This window comes from Erithacus rubecula (assembly GCF_903797595.1).
Source record: "Erithacus rubecula genome assembly, chromosome: 3".
NCBI classification, from domain to species: Eukaryota; Metazoa; Chordata; class Aves; order Passeriformes; family Muscicapidae; genus Erithacus; species Erithacus rubecula.
The window spans coordinates 62,168,038-62,195,938 of record NC_136689.1 but is presented as its reverse complement, the minus strand read 5'-3'; the positions used below and the strand labels follow the sequence as shown (position 1 = coordinate 62,195,938).

The 27,901-nt window shown below is 40.4% G+C and overlaps 2 protein-coding genes and 1 long non-coding RNA gene across 3 annotated transcripts in view; 1 reads left to right on the top strand and 2 right to left on the bottom strand.

The window, feature by feature from the left end:
- Positions 1–16: 16 nt before the first annotated feature.
- FAM8A1 (family with sequence similarity 8 member A1) lies at positions 17–10,109 on the bottom strand. Its single transcript, XM_079299950.1, has 6 exons — positions 10,061–10,109; positions 8,894–9,664; positions 4,203–4,323; positions 1,840–1,963; positions 1,474–1,613; positions 17–1,160 (listed from the first exon to the last, which is right to left on the bottom strand). The coding sequence occupies exons 1-6, from the start codon at positions 10,092–10,094 to the stop codon at positions 1,016–1,018; spliced, it is 1,335 nt and encodes a 444-aa protein (XP_079156076.1). The 5' UTR covers positions 10,095–10,109; the 3' UTR covers positions 17–1,015.
- LOC306799232 lies at positions 9,752–27,223 on the top strand. Its single transcript, XR_013773560.1, has 4 exons — positions 9,752–10,052; positions 12,829–12,915; positions 25,420–25,463; positions 26,301–27,223. It is a non-coding gene; the product is annotated as an uncharacterized lncRNA (long non-coding RNA).
- Positions 16,202–27,901, bottom strand: part of CAP2 (cyclase associated actin cytoskeleton regulatory protein 2) — a 67,745-nt gene continuing 56,045 nt past the window's right edge. The window contains exons 8-13 of the mRNA XM_079299949.1: positions 24,614–24,803; positions 23,611–23,786; positions 22,258–22,381; positions 21,952–22,034; positions 19,312–19,452; positions 16,202–17,777 (exon numbers count right to left, since the gene is read on the bottom strand). Of these exons, the coding sequence (XP_079156075.1) occupies positions 17,694–17,777; positions 19,312–19,452; positions 21,952–22,034; positions 22,258–22,381; positions 23,611–23,786; positions 24,614–24,803 (798 nt within the window). The 3' untranslated portion in view covers positions 16,202–17,693. The remainder of the gene's footprint in view (positions 17,778–19,311; positions 19,453–21,951; positions 22,035–22,257; positions 22,382–23,610; positions 23,787–24,613; positions 24,804–27,901) is intronic.

Sequence of the window (27,901 nt, the reverse complement as noted above, 5' to 3'; positions counted from 1 at the left end):
AATCATCAAAGCAATATAGTCATGCAAAATATTAGGTTCTTTATTCAGTATTTAAGTTAATCTGAATATACAAACAATTAACCACAATGATAAAGTGAAAATAACCAGTATTTATACTTCTGCAGATTTACACCCATAACACATTTCAGTTAATGTTTTTTGCGTGCTCCTGAAACACGTTCACTTCTGTTCTGCGTCATATGCAAGAAACAGACAAGTGTTTTCACTCCAAACAGAAGCAAAATGTTACCTTTCATTAGTCTGTACTGTTGATGGCTCCAGAATTACTTACACACACCAGGATCACTAACACTGCAGTGTAACACACCCTTCCCAATGGAAAAGCAGCTATTGTTTTCACTTCTTCATTAGCTTAGACAAGTGAAGTAAGTGACAATGCTTGAGACAATCATGCAAAAAAACTTTTCAATTCAATGTTGTGAGAAAATACTTAAAGGTGAGGGAATATGATCTGTGAAGCAGTAATAAAGATGCTGCTAACTTCTGCTGATCTCTCTGATACAGGCGATTTAATTAACATCATTTGCTTTGCTGTCTAATACTGCAGGTCTCTTTCCCCTTATCCTTTGACAGGCAACTGTCTGGAAAAGAACTTCATTTTCTAGTTACCTGCCACCATTCAAAACTGCAGGAGCAACGTTTCTTTTAAGGTAGCATATTCCTAGGGATCTGCTTTCCACAGACTGACAAACAGAACAGCTCCTTTTTGCAATTAAAGTTTTTGTCTCATCAGTCAGAGGTTAATTAATACTCCTGGAATGAATACGTATTTTCTCTCCCAAACTTCTTTGGCGTCTATGAAAACTCCCAATGCTTTGAAGGTAGTTGCTGGCATCATACAGGAATCTTACATTTTCTTTAGCTTCTGAATCAGTTCCTATTAGGGCAAAAGATTCCAACAAGACACCTCAATTTCAGTTCTGGGGTAGATCTTTAATTCACTGGGGTTTGGAGGGGATGTTCAGAATCAGTCCCAAAATCTCATTTTTTGGTATCATCTGACTCCATTTCTCCTCACCACAATAGTTCCTGCTACAATATCGTAGGCTGTTCTGTTATGCTGGAAAAACAGCAGTGTAATGAATGCAGGAAAAAAGGATGCAATAGAAAAATTCTTGATCAAAGCTCGTACTGTGGACCTGAAAATAAGAGCAGAGTAGTCAGTGCCTTACTTTCATTTTTCTGCTTACATTAGTAGTTAACTTCCAAGTTTAGCGCCCAAGATTTGCACAGCACAAAAATCAAGCTCTAGAGGAGATTTAACCACCTACCCTTAAAAATATTGCATGTGACCAAATAATTTCCATTTTATTCTTAGATCACAGAATCTGACAGTAGCTGTTGCAGTCTAATTACTGCAAAGGCAAACAGCAAAGCAATGGTGCACTTCCTTCTGAACCACACTCTCAACACTTAACCTGAACGCAGCGAGACTGAGCCAGGAGCACTTACGTTGTCATACTGACATTAGAAGATGGAATGACTAACACACGGCTTGGTGCAATAAGTACAGATGTTTCACACGTCACAACTCGCAGTCCAAGCAAGAATTTCCCTGGGGTTGCTCCACCTGCTCCCCAAATACAGATTATCTGTAAAAGAAAGGTTATTTCAATTCCACACACCACTGTGTTATTGAAAGGTCTCGCAAACTTGTTGTCCTCAAAACTATGTGAATGTCATGAGCTTCAACATAATCCAAAATACCATAAAGAGGATTTACTTTATTGGCCAAAGATAACATTGGGTTTTTTTTAAACCATTTCTTCAACAACTCATAGCTATTAATTACAGGAGTTAATGTTTAGGAATAGTTACCTCATAAAAGCAGACTAATAACCTGTAGATGAGAGCCACTATCATCATTTTCTGCAAATCTTCCATGGACGTATCTTCATCTATTTCTTCTATGATGTAATGCATGGCAAATTTAGAGATGTCCCTGTACAAAATAAAACTGAACTTTAAAACCATCCTTCTCCCAATACCAGTGTTACCCCTTTAATACCAGAATTCACCCTCTCTGTTCTGGTATTATAAGAAAACAAAAGCTCCTTGCCCTCTCTGATACTAAACAAGCCATTAAAATTCAGAACACTCGGTTTCATTCTAAGTTGCTGCCTAATTTGTTTTGTCTTTTTCATTAAGAAAAGATCATTCTTTATTACCACTTTTGCACAATGGTGTCCCTGGGTACTGAGCTGCAGAATTGTTCAGAAAATTCTCATACTTCTTGGGAGATAAACAGATAATGCACATAATCATCTAACTTGGTAGAAATGGAAGGCATCCAAGTCTCCAAGTATCTTCTTACACAAACACTCAAGGAAAAAGAAAAGGGCACTCTTCACAAATGCCAAGGCAGAAGCTGGCAGTCTCCCTAAGGAATCAGAGGAGCCCTATATCCTCCCTTGTTTAATCAGGGTTTTCATCAGAGCTCCTCATTTTCATTCTTTACTGCTCACCATACTCATGTGGAGGCAATAGGAAGATTTAAACATAAAGCAATTGAAACCTTATGGTTTTTAGTTTAACAGCTATTCAAAGCATCCATTTGGAGTTAATGGTATATTTTCATAAGATAAACTCCACAGATCTAACATTCTTATCTGATACCTCGAATGGATATTCACTCATGCATCTAAACAGAACTGTGCAGTCCCACTTCAAAATAGTCCATCTAATATTTGTGCTACCTTCCCTCCTCTTTATTCAGACTTAAGGACTGAAAAAAAAAAACAAACCCAAAACAACTCAGGAATTAAAAAACAGTGTAGCACAACCTGCATTTCCCTCCAATATAGCTTAGATCTGAAGTGTCTTTCTTGAGCCTGTGAGGCCTTGTTTTTCATGACAATTCAGCCTAACCTCAAGCACATCATGTCTCCCCAGCAGAAACCCCCCACCCCAGCATTTCTCTGAAGTTCCCTGTAAGCAACTGTCTCACCAAAAAGTATTAATACTGAAAATGCTGTAAATTACTCTTTCATCACTTTACAGCAGCAATACACATGCAATTGTTCCCCATCTTTCCAGTACTTCACTTGGTATCTATCAATCATTCTCTACCTACTAAAGGTAAAATGGGAACACAAGCTGTCAGGATACAGGTGGTGGGATGTGGCCACTAAACAGAAATGAACGTTTGGTATTTTAATTGCTGCTTATCTGAACAAAACCCAGCCATCATTTACATTGACGTATTTATTGTTTTGACTTTGACCTTCTTTCACACCCCTTTCAAGCTGCAGAGGAAAGTGTCTGGAAGATGTTATCTGTATAGTATCACTTTACAATCAGGCAACATTTGGATGGTTCTTGAGCAGAAAGCCTGGGTTCTGAAATGTGTTTGTACAATAGTGGAGTTATCGACCACCAAGATCTCATCTCTTAATCAGACTGAAATATTTGATTACACCAATCCAAAGCAGAATAACTAAGTCAAGGAATAATACAGTAGAGATAATATTCAGTAATACTCAGTATCTACAGCAAAGAAGCAGTTAAAGAGGGAAGTGTTTGAGGTAAATTACTACATCTGTGGAGAAAAATGTGAAGTGACAAATCTTTCAGTCTAGTGTATGGTTGACACACACAGTGCTTACCTGCACTTTTTAAGAAACCAAATTTACACTCAGTGAAGCCTGCAGTGTGGCAGCTCTCCTAGCAACCAGGCTGTATTTTCAAAGTACATACATATCTGATCTGCTTGATCAGATTTTTTTTGGGGGGGCGGAGGTGGCGGTTAGGTTTGTTTAGATCAGAAATCTAAAACACAGCACCACAAAAGATGCTATACAGAAGATTAATTTCATCCCAGTCAGAGCTAGTACATTTTGAAAGGCTGTTTTACAAGTTCCTCAATGTTTTTTTCTTTGAAAATTATAAAGGACTTTCTAATAATCTTGCTATTGCCCCCATACCCCATAAATGTGCAAGTCTGATTTTTTCTTAGTAGGGAGTTTGTGAGCCTATAGCCATGTACAAATTCTGTGTTTCCATCAGCTGGCCCCCAAATCAGGATGCATTTACAGGGAAGTTAGCCTAGTGGTGCTTTTCCTCAACTTCTGTCAGTTATTTGATATCATATGCATAAACATACCATAAATACAACCTGACACCTCAAAGAGCATGAAAAGCTTAAAGCTATATGTAACAAAGCTTTAAATAGTTCAACTTACTTTATTCCACTGAGGTGCATAATACTTAAAATGATGGTTGCCTTTATAAAGAATAGAATAAAAAAATCCACCATCTCTGCTATGAACCTGTGTGCCAGTGAAGGGATAAGGAACTCCCGACCTGCAACAGAAATAGTTCACATTACCCAGGTTTTACTGCACTAACACAAAGTCAACACTAACATCTAAAACATAACCCACATTAACCTCTCTGCAAGAGCATAATCAACAGCTCTGTTCACATGTTCAAGAAAACTTCTACAAATGTATGCATAAAAAATAATCTGAATTATTTAAATTGAATTTGAAGAAGCTTCTTTAAGAACTTTAACTCTTTCAGAACTGAGTCCCCCATCATTAGGATCACAGGCAAAATTGTACCCTGCTAAAGAGCTGAAGTACACTGAAGATAGATCAGTTTTTGTGTTCTTTTGTTTGTAACAACCTCACAGAGAACAGACTTATGTAAATCTGAGAGGTCAGATTAAAAAGAAAATTAGACCTACCATAACTTTTCTATCCATCAACACCAAGGATTTTGTGTATACACAGAAGTATACCAAGTCCCAATCCTCAGTGTAAAACTGAATGATGAAAGGATTAGTCATACTTGACATAAATATTCCTACAGACTACTTATACTAAAATACAGCATACTGCTCTACCCCCAGCCAGAAAACATAACACATTCTCCTGTTTAATTTGCCACATGCAAATGGGCACAAGGAAGTCACTTAGAAGCTTTTGTTGCTCAGGTGATTTAAGCAGAGAAAACATTAAAGACTGTCTTAGAAAGTTTCCAAGAAAGTATTGCAAACTAATTTCATCTCTACCCAGCTAGCTACTCCTAGCTACTCCTCCATTTCCCAAAGAACAAACATGACTCTCACGTGAAACCAGCAATGACTCACATCAAAACTTTCCTTAGAAATGCCCTTCTACTACCAGATGGAACCTGTTCGAAACAGCAATTGTTTTTGTTACTGTTTCAGAAAATACTTAAAACCTCACAGAGAAAGGACAAAAGAGCAAAGAAAATCACACCACTCTGTAGTCTCAAAAAGCACGCTCAAATGTCATTTAGAATAAGCCTCCCCAGGTTCAGCTGCTGAAACTGATGCTTCCAGCCATGGCCCCATGAGCTGCAAGAGCCAAGCCAAAGCCCACAGCAGTTTTAAATGGGGTAAGGAGAATCAGGCAGGGATCAGGTAAGAGCCAGCTCTTACTTAACACACCTGGGTTTATACAGCTTCCTTTCATGCCTGTTACACTGATCACTCTGCATCAAAAGCAGCAAGTAGCCTGGCTTTAGGTAGCAGGGGGGCTACAAAGATGGGTCCTGTGAGAATCTGCTGGAAGCTTCCTACCACATCCAGCAGAGCCAAGGGCCGATGGCTCTGAGGATGGACATGCTGCTGGCCAAAACTGGGCCCCTGAGGGAGGCTGGTAACACCTCTGTGACAACATATTTGGGAAGGAAAGCAAAACAAAGTCATTGGTTTTGCTTCTAGTCAGAGAAGAGGAGCAGGTGAGGGAAATATGTATTCCCTCAGAATACGTGATGGAAACAACATAGTGACACTAAGGTTAGAGAAGGAGAAGGTGAAGGAGGGGCAGGAGGTCTCCAGGTGCCAGAGCTGAGATTCCTCCGCAGGTTGTGGTGAGGCCATGGTGAAGCAACTGTGCCCCTGCAGCCCATGGGATCCATGGGGAATGCAGAGATCCACCCACAGCCCATGGGGATCCATGGGGGATGCAGAGATCCACCCACAGCCCATGGGGATCCATGGGGGATGCAGAGATCCACCCACAGCCCATGGGGAGATGCCCACACCAGAGCAGGTGGATGTCTGGAGGAGGCTGTGATCCAGTGGGAGACCCAGGGGAGAGAGGGGTCCCTGCTGCCAGGCTGGAGCAGCCTGTCCTTGGAGAACTGCACCCCATGGAAGGAGAGACCCACATCACAGCAGTTTTGGGAGGGCTGTGTGCCCATGGGGGCAGCTCACACTGCAGCAGGTGTGGTTTGGCTGCTGCTTGTGAGAGTGGACCCATGCTGGGGAAGTTTATGGAGAACTGTCTGCTGTGGGAGGGACCTTCCTGAGGGGAAGGACTCTTCTGGAGAAGCAGAAGAAACTCTCGGTGATGAGCTGACCAAAAATCCCCATGCCCTGTCTCCCAGCACTGTCAATGGCAAGGAGGGAGGGGCGGGGGGGGGGGGGGGGAAATTGTGTTTTATGGGCTTCTTTTACTTTTCATTATCCTTCTCTGATTCTGTTAGTAGTAAATTTGACTTTGCAACTAAAGTTAAGCCTGTTTTGCCCTTGAAACATTCCTTCTGGCTCTTATCTCACTCATGAAGCTTTTGTTAACTCTTTTTCCTTTTTCCCTCCTTTGCCCAGCCATGGCAGGGGAGGGTGAGTGAACAACTCTGTGGGTGCCTGGAGTTGGGCCAGTGTCAAACCACAACATGTATAAAACTAAAATGGATTCCACAGGCATTGTCAAAGCCTGTCCAAGTTGTCTGTTAAATTCTAATTAGAGATCCTTCAACTAAAGCAAGAGGGAACATAGCCAGTTTCCCAATCCTGGCTTGAGCAGATAGCACCAAGTGAAAGCTTTCATTTGCTCTGTTAAAAGCAGCACATTTGTTGAAGTTGGTGGCAGAGACTGATTTATTCACCAGTGAATAAATTAAATTAAATGACTGCATAAGAAGAAGCTACATGGGGCTAGGAAAATAAGTATTCAAATTATGTTTAACTCCAACACGTTAAGAAACCTTGGCAACCCTTAGACTCTGGCAGATTTACACTGAAGTGATTCAAGATGTTCTTCACATCAGAAATCCACTCTTTTGCCAAGGGTTACTATTTATTCAGCAAGGACAGCCAAATGCAACATCCATCCAGCTCAACATCTAGGATCTTGCATCCACACGTGCTTAACAGGGCTTTAGCACCAGTCAGCCACAGGACAGCTGGGCTTGGATGCACCTTTTGCCCCACTGTTCCCAGAGGAGGAGCAGTAATGTTCTGCAGTAAAGCAGGGAGGGACCAGGTGAGGAAGTGTCTTAAATCACGGTGCTGTCCACAAAGAGCCTGCCACTACCCAGGGTGCTGTTAAACATTGCTGCTCTGGCACACACCTGCAAGCACACTGAGGCAGCAGAGGCAGTTAACAATCCCACTTTCTGACATCCCAGTTTAAAATCTGCAACATTAACATAAGCTGTCACTTATTTCAGCTTACATAAGCACACAGGCTGTAAACTGCACTGACACAGGGACAGATACATGACCTGCCCTGCCTTGCCTGCTGTGTGGGCAATAATCTACAGCAGGGAAGAAGGAGCCATAATCACTTTAGCTGTTCCAGATATATCCATTTACAATCTGAAGCCAAAGTATCAACAGTCTTTGTTTATAACTGTACTGTAGCACTGCATCACATACCCAATCCCCTTAAGAAGGCCAAGTGTGTTGCAATAGCATGCAATATTCAGAATAAACATGTTCAGCAGCATAAAATGCTATTCATGCCCTAAATTACCTTTAACATATGGAATTAGCTCCTGAAAAAAACAGGTAAAAATCCAAGAAGCATTTCAGCCTAGCCTTTGTCCAATCATGCCTTTAATGACTGGCAGTATCAGTTAATAAGCAAACTATAACAGAATCAGGGCATAATTACAGAAAATACTATTTTGTGTTCTAACCATGTTTAAGCAACATCTGCTTAAAAACATAAGAAAAAAGCAAGCTCAGAAGCTAGGCTCCCTTCCCTTGGAAATAAGGAAAAAGGAATGAAAAACATCTTCCACACACATATGGCCACTAAGTTTATAAATAATGTCACAGATCAGCGATGTCGTACTTTGTCCTGCAGAGAGAAACGAGCTCTGGCTTTTTTCCAAAGCCTGTCAGCAGTGCTCTCCTCCCCAATTGCCTACCATTGCTCACAGCGGTACGAACATTCATGGAATGTGACCTAGGCACTCCTCGACTTGTCAGGAGTTGTTGCTGTTCCAGGTTTACCTCTGATGTGATCAGAGTGAGTCTGCTTTACCCCTGAACCAATACAAACAGAAGGCCTGCTGTGCACTGCCTTCAATGTTTACAGCTGCAGCAGACGTTTGCTTATCTAAGCTAGTTCAATGTCAGCATGTTTTCACTTCTCTGCTTCGATATGACAAAATTATTTTATTTAAGCATCAACAGCCCATTAAAACAGGCTAAGTTAGTTTACATTTAATCATCCAAACGGGCTACTTATATTTAATGCATTACAAGCCCGTGACCATTAGTTCCACTGGAAAAAAAAAAAAATCAACTCCTTCATACGTAGGAAAACATCTTTACAAGCCCTGAAGCTGTAAGCTGCCAATATGCAAGTCAATCCCCCCAAACCTGCTTATGCACCACGTTCTGCACTTACAACCTCGGCATTAGGGCTGTCACCCTGTAATCAAACTTGTTGATGGACCCAGTTCTGAGTACGGCCTCGGCGCTGGGGCTGTCACCCTGTGTCACACGGCACAGCCACATGCCGGGGCCGCAGCCAACGGAAGCGCAGCGACTCCCAGCGCCGCACACCCCCGGCTTCCCTCTCCACATCCCGCTTCCCCGAGCTGCGCCTCTCATCCGGCTCCTCTTCCTCCCCAGGCCGAGCGGCCCAGCCCCAGCCCCACTCACCCGCCGGCCGCCCCGTGTCCCTGGAGGCGCCGCTGCCGCCGCTGCCGGCGCCGCTGCCGGAGGCCGCCCTGGGCAGGGGGGACACCGCCCCCGCCGCTCCCGGCCAGGCTGGGGTGGCAGCGGCGGGGGCGCGGGGCCCCGTCCCGGCGGGGGCTGTGTGTGCCGGCGGCGGGGCGAAGACGTAGAAGGGGCTGTAGTAGGCAGCGGCGGCGGGAGGGGGCGGCTGCGCGGCGGCGGCGGCAGCGAGGAAGGCGGGTGCGCAGCCCTGCCAGCCCAGGTACCCGCAGTACGAGTCCCACAGCCACTGGTGTACGCGCCGCGCGTATTCCGCCGCACTCAGTGGCTTCGTCCCGTCGCCCTCCGGAGGCGAGCACGGCGATGGTGAGGACGCGGCGTTGGCGTTGGCATTGTGTTTGGCTGCCTCCTCTCCGGCTGCGCTGCCACCCTCCGCCATCGCCGCCGCCCTGGCGCCGGCCCGGCCGCGCTCCGCCACCTCCTCCATCGCGGAGGGCACTGAGCGCTCACCACGCGTGCGCGGGGACGCGCCTCGCCTCTCCCACTTACCGCGGCGGAGTGGGGGGGGAAGAGCCTGACGGGAGATTACCGCACGAGAGAAAAAACAGGCTTCGCGCCAGAGGAGAAATAGGTTCCCCCCCGCCCCCGCCACCACATGGTATCGCCGAGCGCTGAGGCAGAGGCAGCTGCTCCTGACGTTCGGGCCGAGCGGTCTCCAGAGCTCCTCAGGGTGCGCGGGTTCTGCGTTTTTATTTTCTGTATTACAAAACAAAAAACAAACAAACAAACAATACCCCCCCCCCCAAAAAAAAAACCCCACAAAAAATACCCTACATAAAACGAGTCCCAAAACCAACCAACAAAACCCCCCAAAACAAAACGCCCACAGTCCACAGAAACATTTAGTTTGGAAAAGACCTCTGTAATCGAGTCCAACCTCTGACTGACCATCACCTTGTCAGCCAGACCATGGCACTGAGTGCCACTTCCAGGCTTCCCTTAAACACCTGCAGGTACAGTGACTCCACAACCTGCCTGGGCAGCCCATTCCAATGTCTAGTCATCCATTCTGTGAATAAATTCTTCCTAATGTCCAACCTGAAGCTCTCCGGAGAAGAGGCACCTGGCTGCACCCTCCTTTCAGGTACTTACCGAGAGGATGGGGCTCCCCCTGAGCCTCCTCCATGCTGAACACCCTCAGCTCCCTCACAGGACTTGCTCCCCGCAAATGCTGAACAAAGAACCAGCTGCAAGTTTAAATACAGTTCTTCGAACTAACTTGCAGTCTTTAAGGTTTCTGTGTTCTATTGAGCATCTCAACCACACTGGGTGTTATGTCTGACAGAGACGCTAACACAGCTCAGTACTGAATTAACAAGTAATATGTACTGTGAGCCTGGAATGTTTCTCATATTGAAGACAGCAAATGTCACAGCTGAACAAAACCAGAAGTTTCTCCCTCTCCCTGTTGAACTATTTCCCATTTAACCTCAACTAATTTTAAAAAATGAAGTAATTTCATAAAACCATAGAATGGCCTGGTTTGGAACTTAGAGATCTCTGCCCCATGGACAGGGGCAGCTTCCACTAGCCCAGGTGGTTCCAAACTCCATCCAACCAGGCCTTGAACACTGCCAGGGATGGGGCACCCACAGCTTCTCTGTGCAATCTGTTACACTGCCTCACTGTCCTCACAGTAAAGAATCTTTCCCATGCATCTAACAGAAATTTCTGCTCTTTCAGTCCTAGAAGTTTGTGTGGAGTGAGTCTCTAATACAAACAAGCTGAGGTGATTATTAAATCCCCAAGTGATTATCAAATAGTGACCCATACCATATGATGCAGTCATGTAAGATGCTGACACTCACTATGTCACTCACTATGGTTTTAATTGCACTGGCATGTTTTGTAACACAGACCTTGGTGAAATCAGTAGGGATAAATGTTTAGGGAAACACAGCAAGTTTTAGCATGATTAGGAAGGAGAAAAGGAGGGAAGATACACAAGTGTATAGAGGAAAATATAGTTTTAAACCATCTATTAATTCCTAATAGAAAAACTATTTTGGAAAACTGACAATAAATGTAATGTAACAAGGGTGGGTTTTTTTTGTTTGTTTTGTTTTTGGGGTTTTTATTTGTCTCTGTGGCCAAGGAATTTGAAAGCCAGATCAGATCTTAAAGTACAATTACAAGATCTCAGAAACTTTCATATAATGCTGCCAGTTACATGTAAATTTTAGGCTCACCAGCAGCAGCATTACCATAGTTAGAATTCACTATGAGATTATTCTGGATATTCAAGGTGAAACAGAGTCACTGACAACAGATAGCAGTGGACTAACAGGTAACAATGTAATGTTTCCTCATGCCCAAATTTTTCAGTTAATGGGTTTTCATTCTTCTGCTTAAAAAGTAAAAAAATAACCCACAATTGACCCACAAATTCTGCAAACATTCAGATTTTTCTATTCTGGAACGCATATGACAGATGCTGTGACAACAGGGCTTGCCAGTCGTGAGAAACTCACAACTTAGGCCTTTGATGACACAGGGTCTTGTTTCATTGCTGTGTCAGATTGCCACACAGGGCAGTATTTATAGTCTTCTGCAGCACTGATTTCTTGCTACTTTGCTTTCTCTTGTGGGTGGGCAGCTCACTGTACCAGCTGATGAAGGTAAGTAGTTGAATGCTTTGGCAGCTGAATATCCTCTTCTCTAAAAGTGAGATTCAGGCGAGAGGAAATGTTTTGAACTAGAAGGAGGTAAGCATCTAAAAGGTTTAAGGGGAATCTGGAATCCCACCTTAAGCTCTTTAAGAGTAAGTAATGCTGAAAAACCTGATCAGTCACTCCTGAGTGAGGAACCCTTCATCAGTGGGAGGTAATTGAACACTGGTGTGCTGTAAATCTGGCTGTTGTACAGAGCTACAGACATTGTGCCTTTGTTCATTTTTGATATGCCTTCCAGCATCTTGCTTTCAAGGGTTTTAAACCACTTTTAAAACCGAGAAATTGCCAAAGCATTGAAGTTCAGTTCTTTCCTTTGCTCAGGGAATAACAGATCACATCTCCCGCCTTATACTGAAATATTCTAATAATAGGAGCTCTTCTGAAGAGTCCTTGAATGAGAGTTGGACATTAATCAACAACAAGATCTTGTCATTGCAAAATGGTTAATTATTGTTGGGCCCAGCAGCTACAATTCATGCTATTTAGATATTTTTATCAAGTATTTATGTTCATGTACAGAGTGAAATTAAATGCAAATGATGCTTAAAGAGATTCTTCATCACTGAAACTATACAGAGTGACCAAAGAGTGAGATCCCTCTTGTTGGAGCAAGCATCCTGATACAGAACATGAAACTTAAGCCAAAAAAACATTGTATGCATTTACATAAATTTAATATAAAATTTTATACATTTACTGTGGAAAATGGTACAACTTTCTCTCAAATTAAATTAATTTAGCCTTTCACTCTGAAACTGATCTGTTTCATCCATCTAAGGAACATAAAGAAGATATTGGCTTCAAAGTTTTACACAGTTGACTGAGGTAACTTCTTTCTAATAGATACAGACAATCTGTATATACAGAGTATATATAGATAATATAGAGAAAATACAGAGGAAAGAGAATTCTTGTGGTTACAGCTGATAAAAAGGTCATGGCAAGTCAGCTGGAGAAAAAAACTCAAGAAACTTTTCCACTTTTATTTTAGGGTACACAAGTTATTTGTGTGGTTTATTAGTTTATTACTGTTTATCAGTACTGTCTGTTTTAGGAGTGGTGCTTTATTTGCCTTTTACCTTGGCCTTGTTTGAAGGAAGAGTAGCAACAGAACAGCTTTACTCAGGAATGTGGGAAGCCTTACTGGTTACCTAACTCCCTTCTCTGTCCCATTCCCTTCTCTTCCAGGGAGGAAATACGATGGTGCCTCTGTTGAAGCAGCAGTGGGACTGTGGCTTTGGAGAGAACGAGTCTTTGGTGGCCAGTGGTGATCAGGTAGGGTCCTCAGCATGCAGCACGACCTAGGGAAAAAGGGTTAAACCTAGGAAGTCACCACTGAGTTTTGGCTGGTGGAGTAGGAAATGTTCTCTGTTCTACAGAACTTTTGGCACACAAAGAGATTTTTCAGGGTTATTTCAACCATAATGATAAACCAGGTTCTTCTGGTAGTCAGAACATTCCTTGGGTACCATTATTTATGATTTTTATCTAATAAGAGGGGGATTTTATCATAAGTCAGGGGCCTGGTTATAGGCATCTTCAGAGAGCAGTAGTTACTTCTGGGCAATATTTTCACAGCAGTTGGGCCCAAATCACCTCCTGAATCTGGTTTATGTGTTCTTGATAACTGCTGTGCTTATTTGCATATTGTGTAATTGATTGAACCTTACCTCCATTTGTCTGGGAGCTTCCACATTTTAGAAGGAGCCCAGTTGAACAGCACATCAGGAGAGTGCTCTAAGGGTGCACACTGAATTGAGCCCCTGAAGCATTCCAAATGGTCAAATAGTTTGATCTCTAGGAAAGGTATGTGAGGCACAGGGTGGTGAACACATAGTGCAGTAACAACTCCTGCAGATCCAGATACATTGAGGATTCAGGAAAGAGAAAGAAGAAAAATGATTTATCTACAAAATAACTATGGCACAGGGAAGCCTTAGCAAGAGCCTAATTCTATAGCACATGGAAAAGATTTCTGGTTTTCAAACACAGATTTGAAATTACTCCTTATCTTCAGTGGCTCTGTTAAATATTACTTTTAAGTTCAATCATGTATTTTTAAAAATGGAGATATGCTTAGCAGTGTTAAAAAGACGGGGGTGGGGGGGGACAACTCAATAGATCAATTTAATAAATGGTAACAAGTAGTTATTTTTTATTCTTCCTTGTTCATGCCACTCAAACCTTTACCTTTAACCACGACGATAATTTTAAGATCAAAGTAATATTAAGTGTTTTTACAGTGGCTTTTAGAGGGGAGAATTCCCCAACCCCTTGGCAAACAGCATTCATGGCCTTTGTAGACGCTGGAGTCCCGCAGGTTGTCAGTAAAACCCTGCCAAGGCCTGGCCTCGGCTGTTTCTGCCATCTGGTGGGTACTTGGAGTCACTGCCTCGATGCTTCTCATTTCCATGGCTTCTTCGTGACCGATATTCTAAACAGCTAAGCGAGTCGCTCAGAACGCGGAAGGGATGAGGTTGGCAGGGACCTCTGGAGTCCACCTGGCCTCCTGCCCAAGCAGGGCGTCCTAGAGCAGGGCCATGTCCATGGGACTTCTGAATGTCTCCAAGGATGGAGACTCCAGCGCTTCTCTGAGCGACCTGTGTTAGTGTTGGTCACTTGCACATGACAAGTTTCCCGACCTACAGAGGGAAACTCCGGTGTTTCAGTGTGTATCCATTGTCTCTGGTCCTGTCACTGGGCACCCCTGGAGACAGCCTGGCTCCCTCCTCTTTGCACTCTATTTTATTTAGGGAAGTTTGACATCCATTGAAGCTTTTCTTAGGAAAAAAACCCCTCTTTACATTTGGACACTTAAATTCAAAACTCGCCTTCTCTTTTGCATATTTTACTGGCTGATTGACAGCATCTGTACTAGTGAATATTTGACCCATGCAGGCTTGTAGAAATGAACACCATACACATTTCTTCCATATCAATATATGAACCAAAATAATTTTTCTGTTTTGGCAGTGGCACTGATTTTAGGGCATGACCACAGTGTTAGTGCAGTGTAACGCAGAAATGAAGGGGTGTATCTTGTGTGACAGCATGCAGTAAAAAGATAAAGATCAGTGGGACCTCAGGGATATTTGGCATTTAGCAGTTCATTCCTTGCTGGAATCAACCATCAAACATAGTTCTGCCTTGCTGCTGAAAACTTGGTGGCTGCAACTGCTTATGGTTGAGATGACTCATCAAATCATTATTCTGCAGTTTGTTGGCTATTTCTATTCTTAAGATAAACTTGATTTTTCACAAAATCAGTTTTTAACCTTTACTTGTACACAAATTCATGTAAAGTACAAGCAGATTGTTGATTTAGCACTCCTTTGTAATTTTGAATTTAATGACAGGTTGCAGGAAAAGAACAGTCTAACCTACTAAAAATGTATGACAAGTATTTTTTATGATGACCAGAACTGACAAAAGGTGGTTACAGATTTGTTGTTGTTGTTGTTGTTAGGTGGTGGTTGACTAAGAGTGCTGGGCATCTATTTTATAAGTCCCTCCTCTACTTTTCTGGTATCCAGTAATGCATTGACTTGGTATCCTTTTCTTCAAATGAAGCAATTACCTTAGGTCTGTCCATGCAAGGCCTTCTTGCTTTTCTTTTAAACTTCTGCCCTCAGACAAAGGTCTGAAGTGTGCTCAGACTGTCAGGCACATGTAGTTACTTCACAGGATCTTTTTCTGCTAGGAAACCAGTCAAAGCAATGTACCCAAGATCCAAGTCTTGCCCATTGCAGGACTGTGAATGTTAAGGTGAAGGTCTAGCCACAAAGGAGTTTGCCTTCAAATGTTTAAAGGAGAATCAGGTCAGTCTTCACAGACTTTGTTTTTGATGGGGGAGTTAAATCCCTCAGAGGAACTATAAGAATTTGCCTGTGTAGTGATTCAGGGCTCTTTTGCTGCTTTCTGTTCATCATCAGGATTTGATATTTGGTTTGTGTCTTACCTCCAAAGCACTAAGTGGCATCCTGCTGCTGCATAATGCCTTGTCCCCTCTTTGATGCTGTTTAAAAGAAAGAGTCAGTATCTCAGGCCAGAATGCTCCAGAATAAGATGATTTTGTGGAACACATTACAATTATGATTAAAGGATTAAACAACACTTCAACCATCCTTTAATCATGACAAGTGTGCGATGCCCATTTTTCAGAGATGAGGCACATCTAAGTGATACATGAAGTGGGCCACCTGTGCTTGAAGTCATATAGAGAAACAACAGGAAAAGCTAAAAACAGAAGGCAAACCTTACCAATTTGCACTACATCAGAATTACCTCCCTAGACATAATCCCTGGAAGACAGAGGTGTACCTAGAAGTGAAAATCATGAAAAGCTCAATTTGCCGAAGTTATGTGCATGAGACTTCAGGTTTATCTGCTGGCATGCAAAATATCCTCTGCTCACTGTCAGGTGGATTATGGCAGCAAAAGTGATAATATTTTAGTGAAATGGGAGGAGGAGCTACTTTTTCTCACTCCAGCTTTTGAAACGGGGCTTAAGGAAGAAAAAGCCTATAGGACAAACAGTGCAATGGAGTAAGCTCTGAACAACTTTGTTTTTAAACAAGTACATTTTCCTTTTTATTTCATAAGAAGTTTACTGTTGAAAAAATGATATATATTAAAGCAAACGCATTATACACATAGGTTAAACATCAGATAGCAAAACTGTAAGGAATGAGCACTACTGTTTGTATTGTATAGGGTTTACAATCAAAGATATACTTAAAAACCCTTAAGAGTTAATGTACTTTCAAGGTAAGTTAGGCACATTATTTAGCTTGGAACTAGCTCTGCAAGCATCTCACTGTGATTTCACTGATACAAAGTATTACAGGTGTCAAAAACATAAGCTGACTTTTAAAATTTTTTAAGTTTTATTCGTACTATGTGCTGAAATAGTACTAATGTATACAATACTCCACCTCTGCTAAAAAATACCATAGGGACTGTAAAGTAGAGTCAAAGGGCTAAACAAGAAATTACACCTTTATTTGGGCTTAGAATTAGTATGGCATAAATATATGGCTTTGCTTTGTGGATATATTTGAAACTGAGTAAGTCCTACAAATGTGGGGGAAAAAAAACCCAGGATGATACTTTTAATGAACATGATGAGCTACAATACAAATATTTTAAAGGAACTTTATTAGTAAGGAAAACTAGCTGGTATCAGATGTGTCTGTCTTCCTTTGTTTTCTGTATAAGATGCAAGACAAAATGTGAAATTTTAAAAATTGAGAGTTTGTGACCAAAAAAAAAAAAAAAAAAAAAAAGGAGAAAAATGAAATCCAAGGAGCAAAAAACCTTCAAGTAACTTCCTGCAAGGTTTTAACATTGAAAGCTTTAGCTTAGAAAGAATTACTAATTTGCAAGGAATGAGAGGGCAACAGCAAGTCTGTGAACCATAATAAAATCATACTTCACAGAAAATTGTGGGGTCTTCTAAATATGCATATTAGGAACGTTTTTGATTAAATTACCAGATTTGAAAAAAAAATTTCAGTTAGCAAAATGTATTGCTGTGCTGAAAGTTGTCCTTTTTTGCTTGTTTGAAATGAAACACGGAACTGCAAGAAACTGCATACTTTCTACAGGTACATTTTTACTGCATGATACAGGAATTGCTTAATAGGTAAAAATAAACACCTTAAAGTCTTAATATTGTTTTTGATTAGCAGAAACACAAAAAAGGAATGCACTGAAGCAAGATGATAAAAAAAGTGTATCGTGCAGTATGTTGGCTTAATGTATACAGTATTTCAAACCAATGATGTGACTGGAGGGTGGGGGGTTTAACCTATTACATTCCCATTCAGAATTAAAACTGTATGTGAAGGCAAACTGTGTGGAGACGTGACCAGGACTGGGATGCCTAACAAAAGGGTGCCAGATGTGTTTTTGTTCCTAGCATGCAGAGCTAATGCTTGAAGGCCTATGACAGCAGCATGAACTCCTGCTACTTCTAGTTCTTTACATTACTGCTTTGTGTGCGCTGGCCGCAGTCTGGCCGTGGTCAGCAAGTGCTGTATGGCATGAGGAAGTCAACCCACAATCTCTGCAGGTTCAGTGACCAACTTAGATCCATCCCACGCTGTCTTGAACTGTTCAGGAACCGGAAATTCTTTCTGGTAGGAAACAAAAGCAACAATGATGGTTAAACAAACAGGGGATATCTCATGAAAACTGGTGGAATACTATTAGTTCTACATGACTGCGAAAGCTTTGATAGCTCAGACATGCCAGGATTAGAGAGAAGCCTTCTTCATTACCCTAGGAAGCTATTTTACAATGCCACACAGGAAAAAGCCTGATTGCTACCCAGTTTCAAATAGCCTTGGGATGGTACTACTTTGCAATAATCCCTCTCACACCATTATCTGCATCAACTAAGCAAACAAGCCTCATGTCAGAAATGACTTCAGATTCCATTGGTGTCTGGGCTGGAAGACAGTAGAGAGGATTTAGATGCGGAGATTAAGCCAGGAGTCTAATTTTAAGGACAAAAGCAATACTGTAATATCGATAAATAAAATAAAATAAAAAACCCCAATCATTTTAAGTGTGATACACTTCCAATTAGTCAGCATCCTTTGTGGGGTACACAAAATGAAGCAGAACATCAAATGAAGTGCCTTTCCATTCTACAAATTCAGTGAAATGATGAGAGATGTTGTTGAGCATTTCTCTGTATCCAGTAAACAAAAATTTATGTGAAGAGTAGGGTTTTTCATTCAGATCTCTGAATTTTGATAGCCAGTAATTTTTGATGGTATGTTGATTTTGAGGCAAGACTGACCAAAAGGACTCTTTTAAAAACAGAAAGAGGTGAATATGCACCCATTAAAAATTGTTCCCCTTGTACTTGTCTAAAGTTGGGCATCCAGCAGTCACTTTTTGGAAATATGAAACATAAAAGTTCTCATTACAAATTTTATTTTATAAAGCCTAAACCCCTGTACTAAATTCCAACCCAAAAGACTAACAAGAAATTTAAGTTCTGGCTATGGCCATGCACTGCAATTTCAACTCTGCTCTGTTGAGGACACCAGGGAACTATTACAAGCACACACTGTCTGCTTGTGTCTGAAGTGACAGAGCATGATTTTACTAGAAATGCCACTGGGCACAGTATCAAAATTTTACTGGAAAGGGAAAGGAACTGGGAAAATGCACCAGTTTAAGTGGCTTTTAAGGATATATGTTGAAAAGAGTACAAAGAACATCTGTACAAAGTACAGCTGCTACCCATGTATTAATAGCATTAGAAAAAACAAGTATATTATACTGTAATAGTATTATATTTATCTTAGTTTTAGACTCATCATCTTCACACTTAAGTTTTCTTCTGTGAAGTTAATTTCTTTGGGAGATTATGTTTAGATGTAAAAAAAGAAGATCAAATGGATAGGTCATGAAGCCATTATCCATTATAATGGAAAAAGAGGACATAATTTCTGATCTCTGAAATTACTTTGTGCCCCAGAAAATAAGAATTTTTTCCTCCTGAAATACAGGCACATAGAAATTAAAAATTTTTTGATCATTTTTTGGTGACATAATCTGTGTGCTACATCAGTTTCTTTCCTAGCAGCTGAAGTGCTCTTAACTGTCAAGACTAGTATGGAATAGAAAGAAAATTAAAAAAAATATCTCACTCACATAATCACCATCTTGGGGGATGAGAATGTTCATCTCAGAAGACTTGGCACTCACAATCTCACAATCCAATGACTCCTCACTGAGGTAGATGTGGCAGCCTTCTGTTTTATTAATAGAAATGGTTGGCACTTTCCCCATCACCTGCAAAAACAAAATCTACTTAACATCAAGTCTTAAAATACAAACAGAGGTAGTGTTAGTAAAATCCTCATTGCCTTCTAGGTCTAATTTTGACCACAAACACCCGCCTGTGTGATGCTTTGACTTGATTTGTTGGACACTGAAAATTCTTTGTAGTGTCAACAAAGCCCTATAAGCGACAGCAAACCTGTAATTTACAGCAAGCTTTCAGTATACAGTTTGATGACAGTACTTCTCTAATTCTTTCTTACTTCAGTGATACTTTTCTGATATTTAGGCAGTGTTCACCTTATTCATCAGTGAGAACTGGCTAAGAAGTAAACGTCAACTTCAACCCAATAAAGGCAAAGGAAAGACCCCAGCATAAAGTAATACTCAACAAGGGATTTGTCATACACTGAAGATTTTAAAGCTCTTGCAGCATGCAAAAGGAGAGGGTTTTTATCCCCTTCAGGCAAGCTACAGTTCTAAATAAGTACTAAGAGCAATTTAATTAAATCTTTAAAACTATTTTGTATGTCTCTTTAAGAGCAAGACAAGATTTACTTGAGGCGAGGAAGGGAAATCGTCTCTTGTTTACAATTTTACAGATTGAAAGATTTCTTCATGTCTAACAGTCTGACTCACTGGTTGTCAGTAAAAATTCCTGCTCCTGCCCTCTCCAGCAAGGATGGCAATATACTCTGGATGTCAAAACAGCAGAGATTATTCTAAGCCATACAACAGTGACAGCATGTGAAAGAGATGTACTTGTTAAAGAGGATGTCTCCCATCACTTAATTAAAGAACATCTTTCAGCTTCAGTTCCTTAAATGTGGCAGTTAACCAAGTGGTCTGTCCTCTTGCATCCCACCCTTATCCTGAAGTCTGAGCTATGCAGTGGATCAATGCATCTTAAAGTTCATTTTCTTAAATGGGTTCTTACACAATGGAGAACAGAAAGAAGGAGTGTTCAAAAAGTTTTGCAAATATCTGGCAAGAAAAAAAGATACCACTGAGATAAAGGAGAGACAAGCAATATGGCACTGAAGTCACTATAGCAAAATCTGTAGGATTAATTTAGTGAAAACTGTTGTATTAAAGTATCATATATTTGGACATTATGAACTCAGGTCTTCAAATTACTGAGAAAACTGAGGTGCTTAGCACTTGGCATACACTAGCCCTGGGGGAGCTGCCTGATTCGAGCAGCATACAGCAAATAACCAGACCCTGACTTCTTAAGTGGATCTCCACTCTGCTCTATGACAGGCATAGAAGCCTTATGCAATATTCATAGAACATGATTAATTTTGATTCTAAGAATTTTGATTCTTATAAAAGGTATTTCCACTTTATTTGAATATTAGCAAGCTGTGGTTTTGCTATTCATTACATAAAATTTTTCAGCTTTCATGAATAGTTTAAGAGGTAATGATTAAAAATAATGCAATTATTTTAAAACTGTTCAAATAAGTACCTAGGATCCTTAATTAATTGCCTCTGCTGTAAAAAGACATGTCGTGATCATGAATAAAACAGATTGCTACAGTTCAGAAGATAATGCAGTGTTGGTAGCAATGTCAGTCACTTGCACAAGGTTCCAAATATAAAACCCCATCTTGCTCCTATTCCCTGTGGTGGCTGTGACCATTATTTCTGAAGCATGGAGCAGGACTGCCTACATTTAATGTCATACAGCAAAAGACCTCACTTTGAAGAGTGGCTATTTAATACAATAATTAACATTTCTTTTTCACTTTAAATAATATGTCCTGGAGTCCCTTCTTGAGATTACATTGTCTGACAGACACAACCCAGTATTAGAGCAGGTAGACCTCTTTGGAATTGGGTGACTGAAGTGCTGTATATGTCAAGCAGACTGTATATTTTGAGCAGGACAAGTGTCCCCAGTACAAAGGGGAATGTATAAATTTAAAATATATGCATTTTCTTTTCATGAGAATCAAAAGGAAGATGATATCTGATGAAGCTTTTTGAAGGCAAATAAGTACATTACTTACTTATATAAAGTGTCACATCACTGGCCAGGGAGATTTTTTGAAATCCCAGCACCTACTTTTACTTCATAGCATTTAGTTGTCCTTTGACAGTCTGTTTGAACATTTCCACTGAGAGGATAAGAAAAAAATCTTGTGCACTTAGAAATCAATTAGCTAACTGCTAGAATTTCTTCTGTAAGCACCACTGAACTTTTAAATGCTGGGAGTTGCTTAGCATGAAAGCAGGCAGATCAGGGACAGAAGTAACAGTTCTGCCAGTATACTGGTCTCTCAGCTTCACCATAACCAGAATGCACTGGGCTGTTGGAGGTTTGTTGATAGTTTTGAAAAGCATTTCTAAAAACATCAGCAACATTTAGTGCATATAAAGATCCATTTGAATACTTCTCAATTTTCTTGTGCTCTGTGAGTTTTTAAAATATTTTGTAACTATATGTTGGGTTTTTTTTGCCCTACTTGTTCTAGGTCTGTCTTCATCTCTCAGTTAGATCCTTACCTGAATCTGAATATCCCTGGAGTTGATAACTTCCACGATTCCCACAACATTGTCAAACACAAGGCCAAATTTTTTACAGTTGTCTAAAATAAAAGCAATCATAAATAAGAAAGGCAAGACAAAAGCAAATACATGCACACCTGTTATAATAACTATAAAAATTCCCAGTCCTGCACTGAACAGCTGAGTGACTTTACTCTTATGATCAATCATTAAAGTGAATGGAATGATTCAGATGCATTATTAATCACGTAAGTCAGTTTTTTCAAGACTGTCACTTAAAGCCCAGCTGAGCTACCCACTCACCAATAGTAATTGAGTTGATTTTTCCTTTTATCTGAAGTGTAGATTTGTTACACTTAAAAATGTAGGCCACTTGCTTGAGTTCAGTGTTGTTAATAACCAGGTCATTCTTATCCTCTTGATATTCCTGTTTCAAAAGAAAGTTTATTTAATTGATTATCTTTCACTAACAGTCTTTAGCAAACAGTCAGACAGAGTTTAGTACAATTTATCCTCGAGTCATTGCATCTTCAGTTACAACAGAGCAATATCCTTCCTGTGGCTTAAAATCCTAATCTGCTTGGTGACCAAATATCTCACCTAACTGACCCTTAGCTGACACTATATCTTTTAGAGCTGCAGAGCTGAAGAAGTTAGCACAGACAGAGATAAAATCCATTAATTTTGCAGCAAAGATGTTATGCTCACAATTTAAAAAGACACTCACAAAACTGCTCTTTGGCTCCAATCTGATTCTGACTCAAGAACAGAACAAGTTTTCCTTCTGCAAGTGTTACATAATGTTTGATACAGCACATTGTGAACACATACAGGCATTTGCATATACAATAAAGGAGTAATAGGTGAAGAAACTTCCTTTCATTAGGCTTAAAAGAACAATTACACTTCATGGATGTCCAGGAAAGGCTAGGGATCCACAAGGAAAGTTCCAAGTAGTAGAACCATAAGGCAACATAACACAAATAGTGACTACACCTTATGCAAACTGGATTCCACTGCAACATACACTGACTGTGTATATAACCTTCTGCATGACTAAGCTGCATATTCTTTCTGCTCTCTCTTAACCAACACAGTCACATCAATTTTCATTCATAGATTCTTTGGTATATGCCTACATAAATTAACACCCAAACTTTAAACAAATCTCCTTCTTCCATCTGTGGATTGGGAAAAAGGAAAACACTCCTCTACTTTTAAGCACAGAAGACATGCTTGGATGGAACGGACAATTAAAAATAAAAGTATAATTCCACTGGTTAGGGAAACTGGAGAGAGTGGTCTGTGATGACTGTTTTCTCTCATCACAGGAATGGCCTGCAAAAATGAATTTTAATTGGTATTCTCTACTGGACGTGCTTCTGGGCCATTGTCTGATTTTGCAAGGAATTAATATGCTGGTTCTGATGTTCTCCAGTGAGATGAATTAGTAAGTGATTGTCAGAGACAAATTAATAAACTTAAGATCCCATATAATAATAAAAGTTGAACTATAGCAATGTAGAGAAATGGAAGACTTGGCCCATTTTAGTTGCAACTTTGTTTTGTTACACGTTAATGGCAGACAAGATGTTTCAGTGCTCCTCCTGGTTTGCAATGTGCAAGGTGCAATTCAGAGGTGTGACTGGAACTCACCACTCTCCACTTTTTTCCCTCTAGCTCCAAGACAGGGGCATGGTTCTGCTGTGGGGTATTCTTGGGAGAGGTAGGACTTGGAGTATGGCTTTTTGTTGGAGAACGAACAGGTGGACCTTGTGCCCGTAGGCTGGGGTTCTTGTGAGTCTTCTGGTCATCAGAGACATGTCGAAGCCCTAAAAAAAAAAAAAACAACAAAAAAGAGGTGCTTCTGAAAGAGAGTCGATTTCCCAATCCTAAAAATGCTCATATTAAAGCATGAAAAGTTTGTTTGTAATTATGTTATAAAATTTTCTGAAATTATATTTTTTTAATTTCCTCAAGGTTTACTTGGGCAACTACCTAAAGTGTAACTGCCGACATACTTTTAGAAGATCATATAAAAACTCTTCTACTGTGAACTTAGTATCTTGAATTGAAAATCCCACAATGTCTTCTAGGTCCCTCTCTTTCTGTAGCAAGATTTGAGAGCTTGTTGTATTGTTTCTCCATCTGAAAAACAGCTTCTTTTTCTAATTTATGACAATATTTGACCTATCCCTGAAATATTAAATGCAAATATATCAATCATATTATTTAAATTCACAGACATACACTTAAATTACAACTGTCCCATATGAATACAAAAAGCTTTATTTCACCTGACACGTATGACATTTTGACACAGGTTTGTTTCACTCAATGTGAGTCAAAAGGATAAAACTTTATTGTAATTGCAACTTAAGAGGCTGACCAGCTGACCAGATAGCCAGCTTGGCTGCCTTAAAATTAAAAGGATACTTCTAAATGGTGTGAATATCAGGTACACTGAACTTATTTGGGTGGTGTGGCTTCTAAAGGAGGTTTTGGTACGCAGCCTTCTCCATCGGACCATTGCAAGACTCAGAAGGATCTGAGCTGCTAGAACGTAACTTAAACCTGCTGTGAAACTTATGTTAATCTAGGGAACAGCTCTTGATGCAGTTTGACTCCTGGATCCCAACTCGATTTCTTTTCTCCTGACCTTTGGTGATTGCCTCTCCCTGGTTAAGCTGTGCGAAGAGGGCTGAGCGAGCTGCGGTTCCTTCGTCCTTTGCTGTTTCCGTGTCCAGGATGGGGGGCGGTCCCGGGGGCGGAGGTGGCGGAGGTGGCGGGGAAAGGCAGGAGCCGCTGGTTAGAACAGATCGCATGGACATGGAGGATGCAACTGGACCCTGTTTGAGACAGAGGGAAATTATTTTACATGCCGTGTTCCGAGGAACATTGTATCACAATAGTTCCTCTTTATTAACATCCTTGAATGTTGCGAACTCGGGTGACTAGAAAGCCACAGGCCCCATAGGAGAATTTCTGACTCAATAATCGAATACAATCCTATGAATCCTTCCCTGCACCTGAGTGAGGAAGCTAAAAGACTGACAACCCACACTCTACCCTTACTGCAGAACTACTCCACCTAAAATATTTGTCTCAAACACTTGTAAGGGCTGATGTTAAAAATCTTTAACAGTAACTATTCCATAATTTATTCCAGTATTTACTTACCTAAAAAGGATTTTTTTTTTTTTTTTTCAGATAAAGAAAATGTTTTGGTACAACACAAATAACTGAGAAAGTCATGAATTGTCAGTTATATGTAGGGAACATGCTAAATTGTATGCAAAATGTAAAATGCTACTCTTTGAACTGTTCAAGTTATCTGTAAAGATTTGAATACCACAGAATGTGAAACTATGGTGATTTAAGTATCTTAATTCTGAAATTCAATTTTTTAGTCTTTAGTTCAATTTCCTAAATTCTCTTTCCCTTTTTTTTTCTTTTCATTTGCAGGAGATCACAGCACACAAGTTATGAGTGAAAGGGGCCTTGGCAAAGTAAGTAACAATCTTTTAGTTTGCATAATCAAAAGTACATTCTATGCTTACACAGAATATTATCAAACAGACAGAAAATACTAATAACTATCCGACTAAAATTTTATAAGAATGCCCTAACATCCTAATAATAGATGCTAAAGAGAATCTGAGAATCACTTTTGCTATCCTGCCACTGAGTGTCACTCTGATCCTACCTCTCTGCAGCACAGAAGGAATTTTTAAATGATCTATTGGGAAAATTAGATTGGTTGTGATGAGTTCAGCTAGCGACAGAGATACTGTGCATTGCAGCAGCAAATATTAACAGGTGGGCAGATACAATGGGAAAATTACAGTGACTTACAGAGTCACAACTCCTCTAACTGGCTACCTTTGTTAGGAATTATGGACTGTTAGTGTGTCCCTGGTAATCCATCCTGGAAACAGATATTGCTTAACTGACCTCTGAGGATATTTTTAGTCACTTAAAGTACTACTCTTTCTGCTTTCCACTAAAATGAAACAGCAAAGTATTGATCTGGTTCATGCATTTGACAGAAGTGAAAACTACAACTATTTTTTAAAACATAAAACTTGTTCTGGTCTGTAATCCCAAACTGTTAACAGGAAAGGGTCTGAGGTTCACATGCTTTTTTACTTTTCAGATATACTTTAAAAACAAAATAAAATTCCAAGATCTCCTAAGAGATCTCCTTAGGAGATTTTCCTTTTGGAACCAATTATCATTTATTGTCAAGATATACTGGGGCTAAAGTCAACTGCTTTTAGAGACATTCCATTGTTGCATGGATACATTTAACTCAGAGCTTCTGCTTACATACTTCTTTGTTATAGGTCAGTGTTATAGGTTGGGGACAACTTCTTCACTGGGCCCTCAAATTTATAGTGCCTGTTCCCTGCCTCTCCTAATGCCAGTGAAGTTACCTGCAGCAGAGTCAGCAGAATTGTGAATTATTGTAATTAAAGAAAAAAAAAGAATGTAAGTGGAGTTAGTGCTACAATCAGTTATTGCTGCCTGAGGTGCAATACAAATCTTCCTCTTCTGTTGCCTGCAACCATAGCAACTGAATCCACTATGCCCTGGTAATCCAGAATTATGAACATTGCATTTTCAGGGCTTTTTAAAACACTCAAATACTCAGAAATGGCACTCACCATTCACAGTGTGAACATGCAGTTATGAATTATGCATGCTTTATGAAAGGCAATTAATAGCAGTAGTGGTAGTGGCTAATAACTTTTAGTCTGAGATGAAAATCCGCTTGCCAAATTCCAGACTGACATCTGATTTCTCAAAAATACCTACTGCTTCCACCTGCCTAGCAATACAGTGCTGTAATTTTCCAGAAACTTGTGTAAGACTCACACATCCATTTAGAATTAACACCATCTAAATTGTGAAAATGCAGCAAAGATGCATTAGAGAGAATATTTCTGGAAGGTATCTGGGTATTCTGCATATAACATAGAGTGGTAGTTTACTCTGGCAGTCTCTTTGCTTCAAGTGTCAAACTCAAGGCCACCACAGATCAATGCAGGACACTCTGGGCTAAAATACTACTGCTGAGTAGTGCATCAAAGGCTGTTTCCCAAATGACAAGTAAAGTATAGGAATATCCATGTAGTGAGATGGAAGTAAAACTCAGAGGGTTTTATCAGTGGAAGTGGGTCATCTCTCTCCCAGACCTGTGAAAGAACTACCTTGTCAAAGTACAGATAAAAGGAGGGATTTTAATCACATCAGTTAAGTTTGGACATGGTTTGTATGACTGGAGATTGTTGTTGTATTCTTTTTCATGAAACAGATGTAAGAAAGGATCTGGGAAACCAGGAGCTTTTTACCTTTTAGAGCAGTACTGATGAAAAAAACCAAGTCTACTCAAGAATCTTAATTCTTGATCTGAGCAGCTATGACATTCTAGTCCTTCAAGTGGGTTTCAAAAGTAAGGAAAAAATTTATTCATTGCACTCATTTTGCCCCATCTGCCTCTTCTTTTCTTTACAAGCATGGCCTCTCCACCAAAGTTGTCTCCACTGAGCACAAAAGATTTTGAGTTAGATCTAATTACGACCATAGAAGTTGTCACAAAGTAAAGGCACCTGAGGTTCTGTCACCCTTCCCACTTTTCCTCTTAATTTTGTGCAGTCACATAAATAAAAGACAGACTGAACCCTGATTGTTGCTTTTCTTCTGCATGGCAAATCATGTCTAGTTTAAGACTTGAGTTACAGCTACACAAGCTAACTGATATTGTAGCATGCTATTTTCAACATCTAGGGCCATTCTGAAAACTGCAAACAATTTCAATCATAAATTAGGCCAGGCAAAATTGAAGGACCAATCACAGGAAAAAAGGTCTCTAAAGTACAGGGTTTAACTGCTCCACTGTAGATCTCCCATCTTACAGCATGGACTCATCCAGCAGGACCATCCC

What these genes read in the sequence shown, in the direction of transcription:
- FAM8A1 (XM_079299950.1), bottom strand. Translation starts at nt 10,094, where the DNA reads ATGGAGGAGGCTCAGGGGGAGCCCCATCCTCTCG. An exon ending in GGGGGAGCCCCATCCTCTCG is followed by an intron (nt 9,665 to 10,060) that starts GTAAGTACCTGA and finishes TTTGTAATACAG; the next exon opens with AAAATAAAAACGCAGAACCC. An exon ending in ATGCACCTCAGTGGAATAAA is followed by an intron (nt 1,964 to 4,202) that starts GTAAGTTGAACT and finishes TATTTTGTACAG; the next exon opens with GGACATCTCTAAATTTGCCA.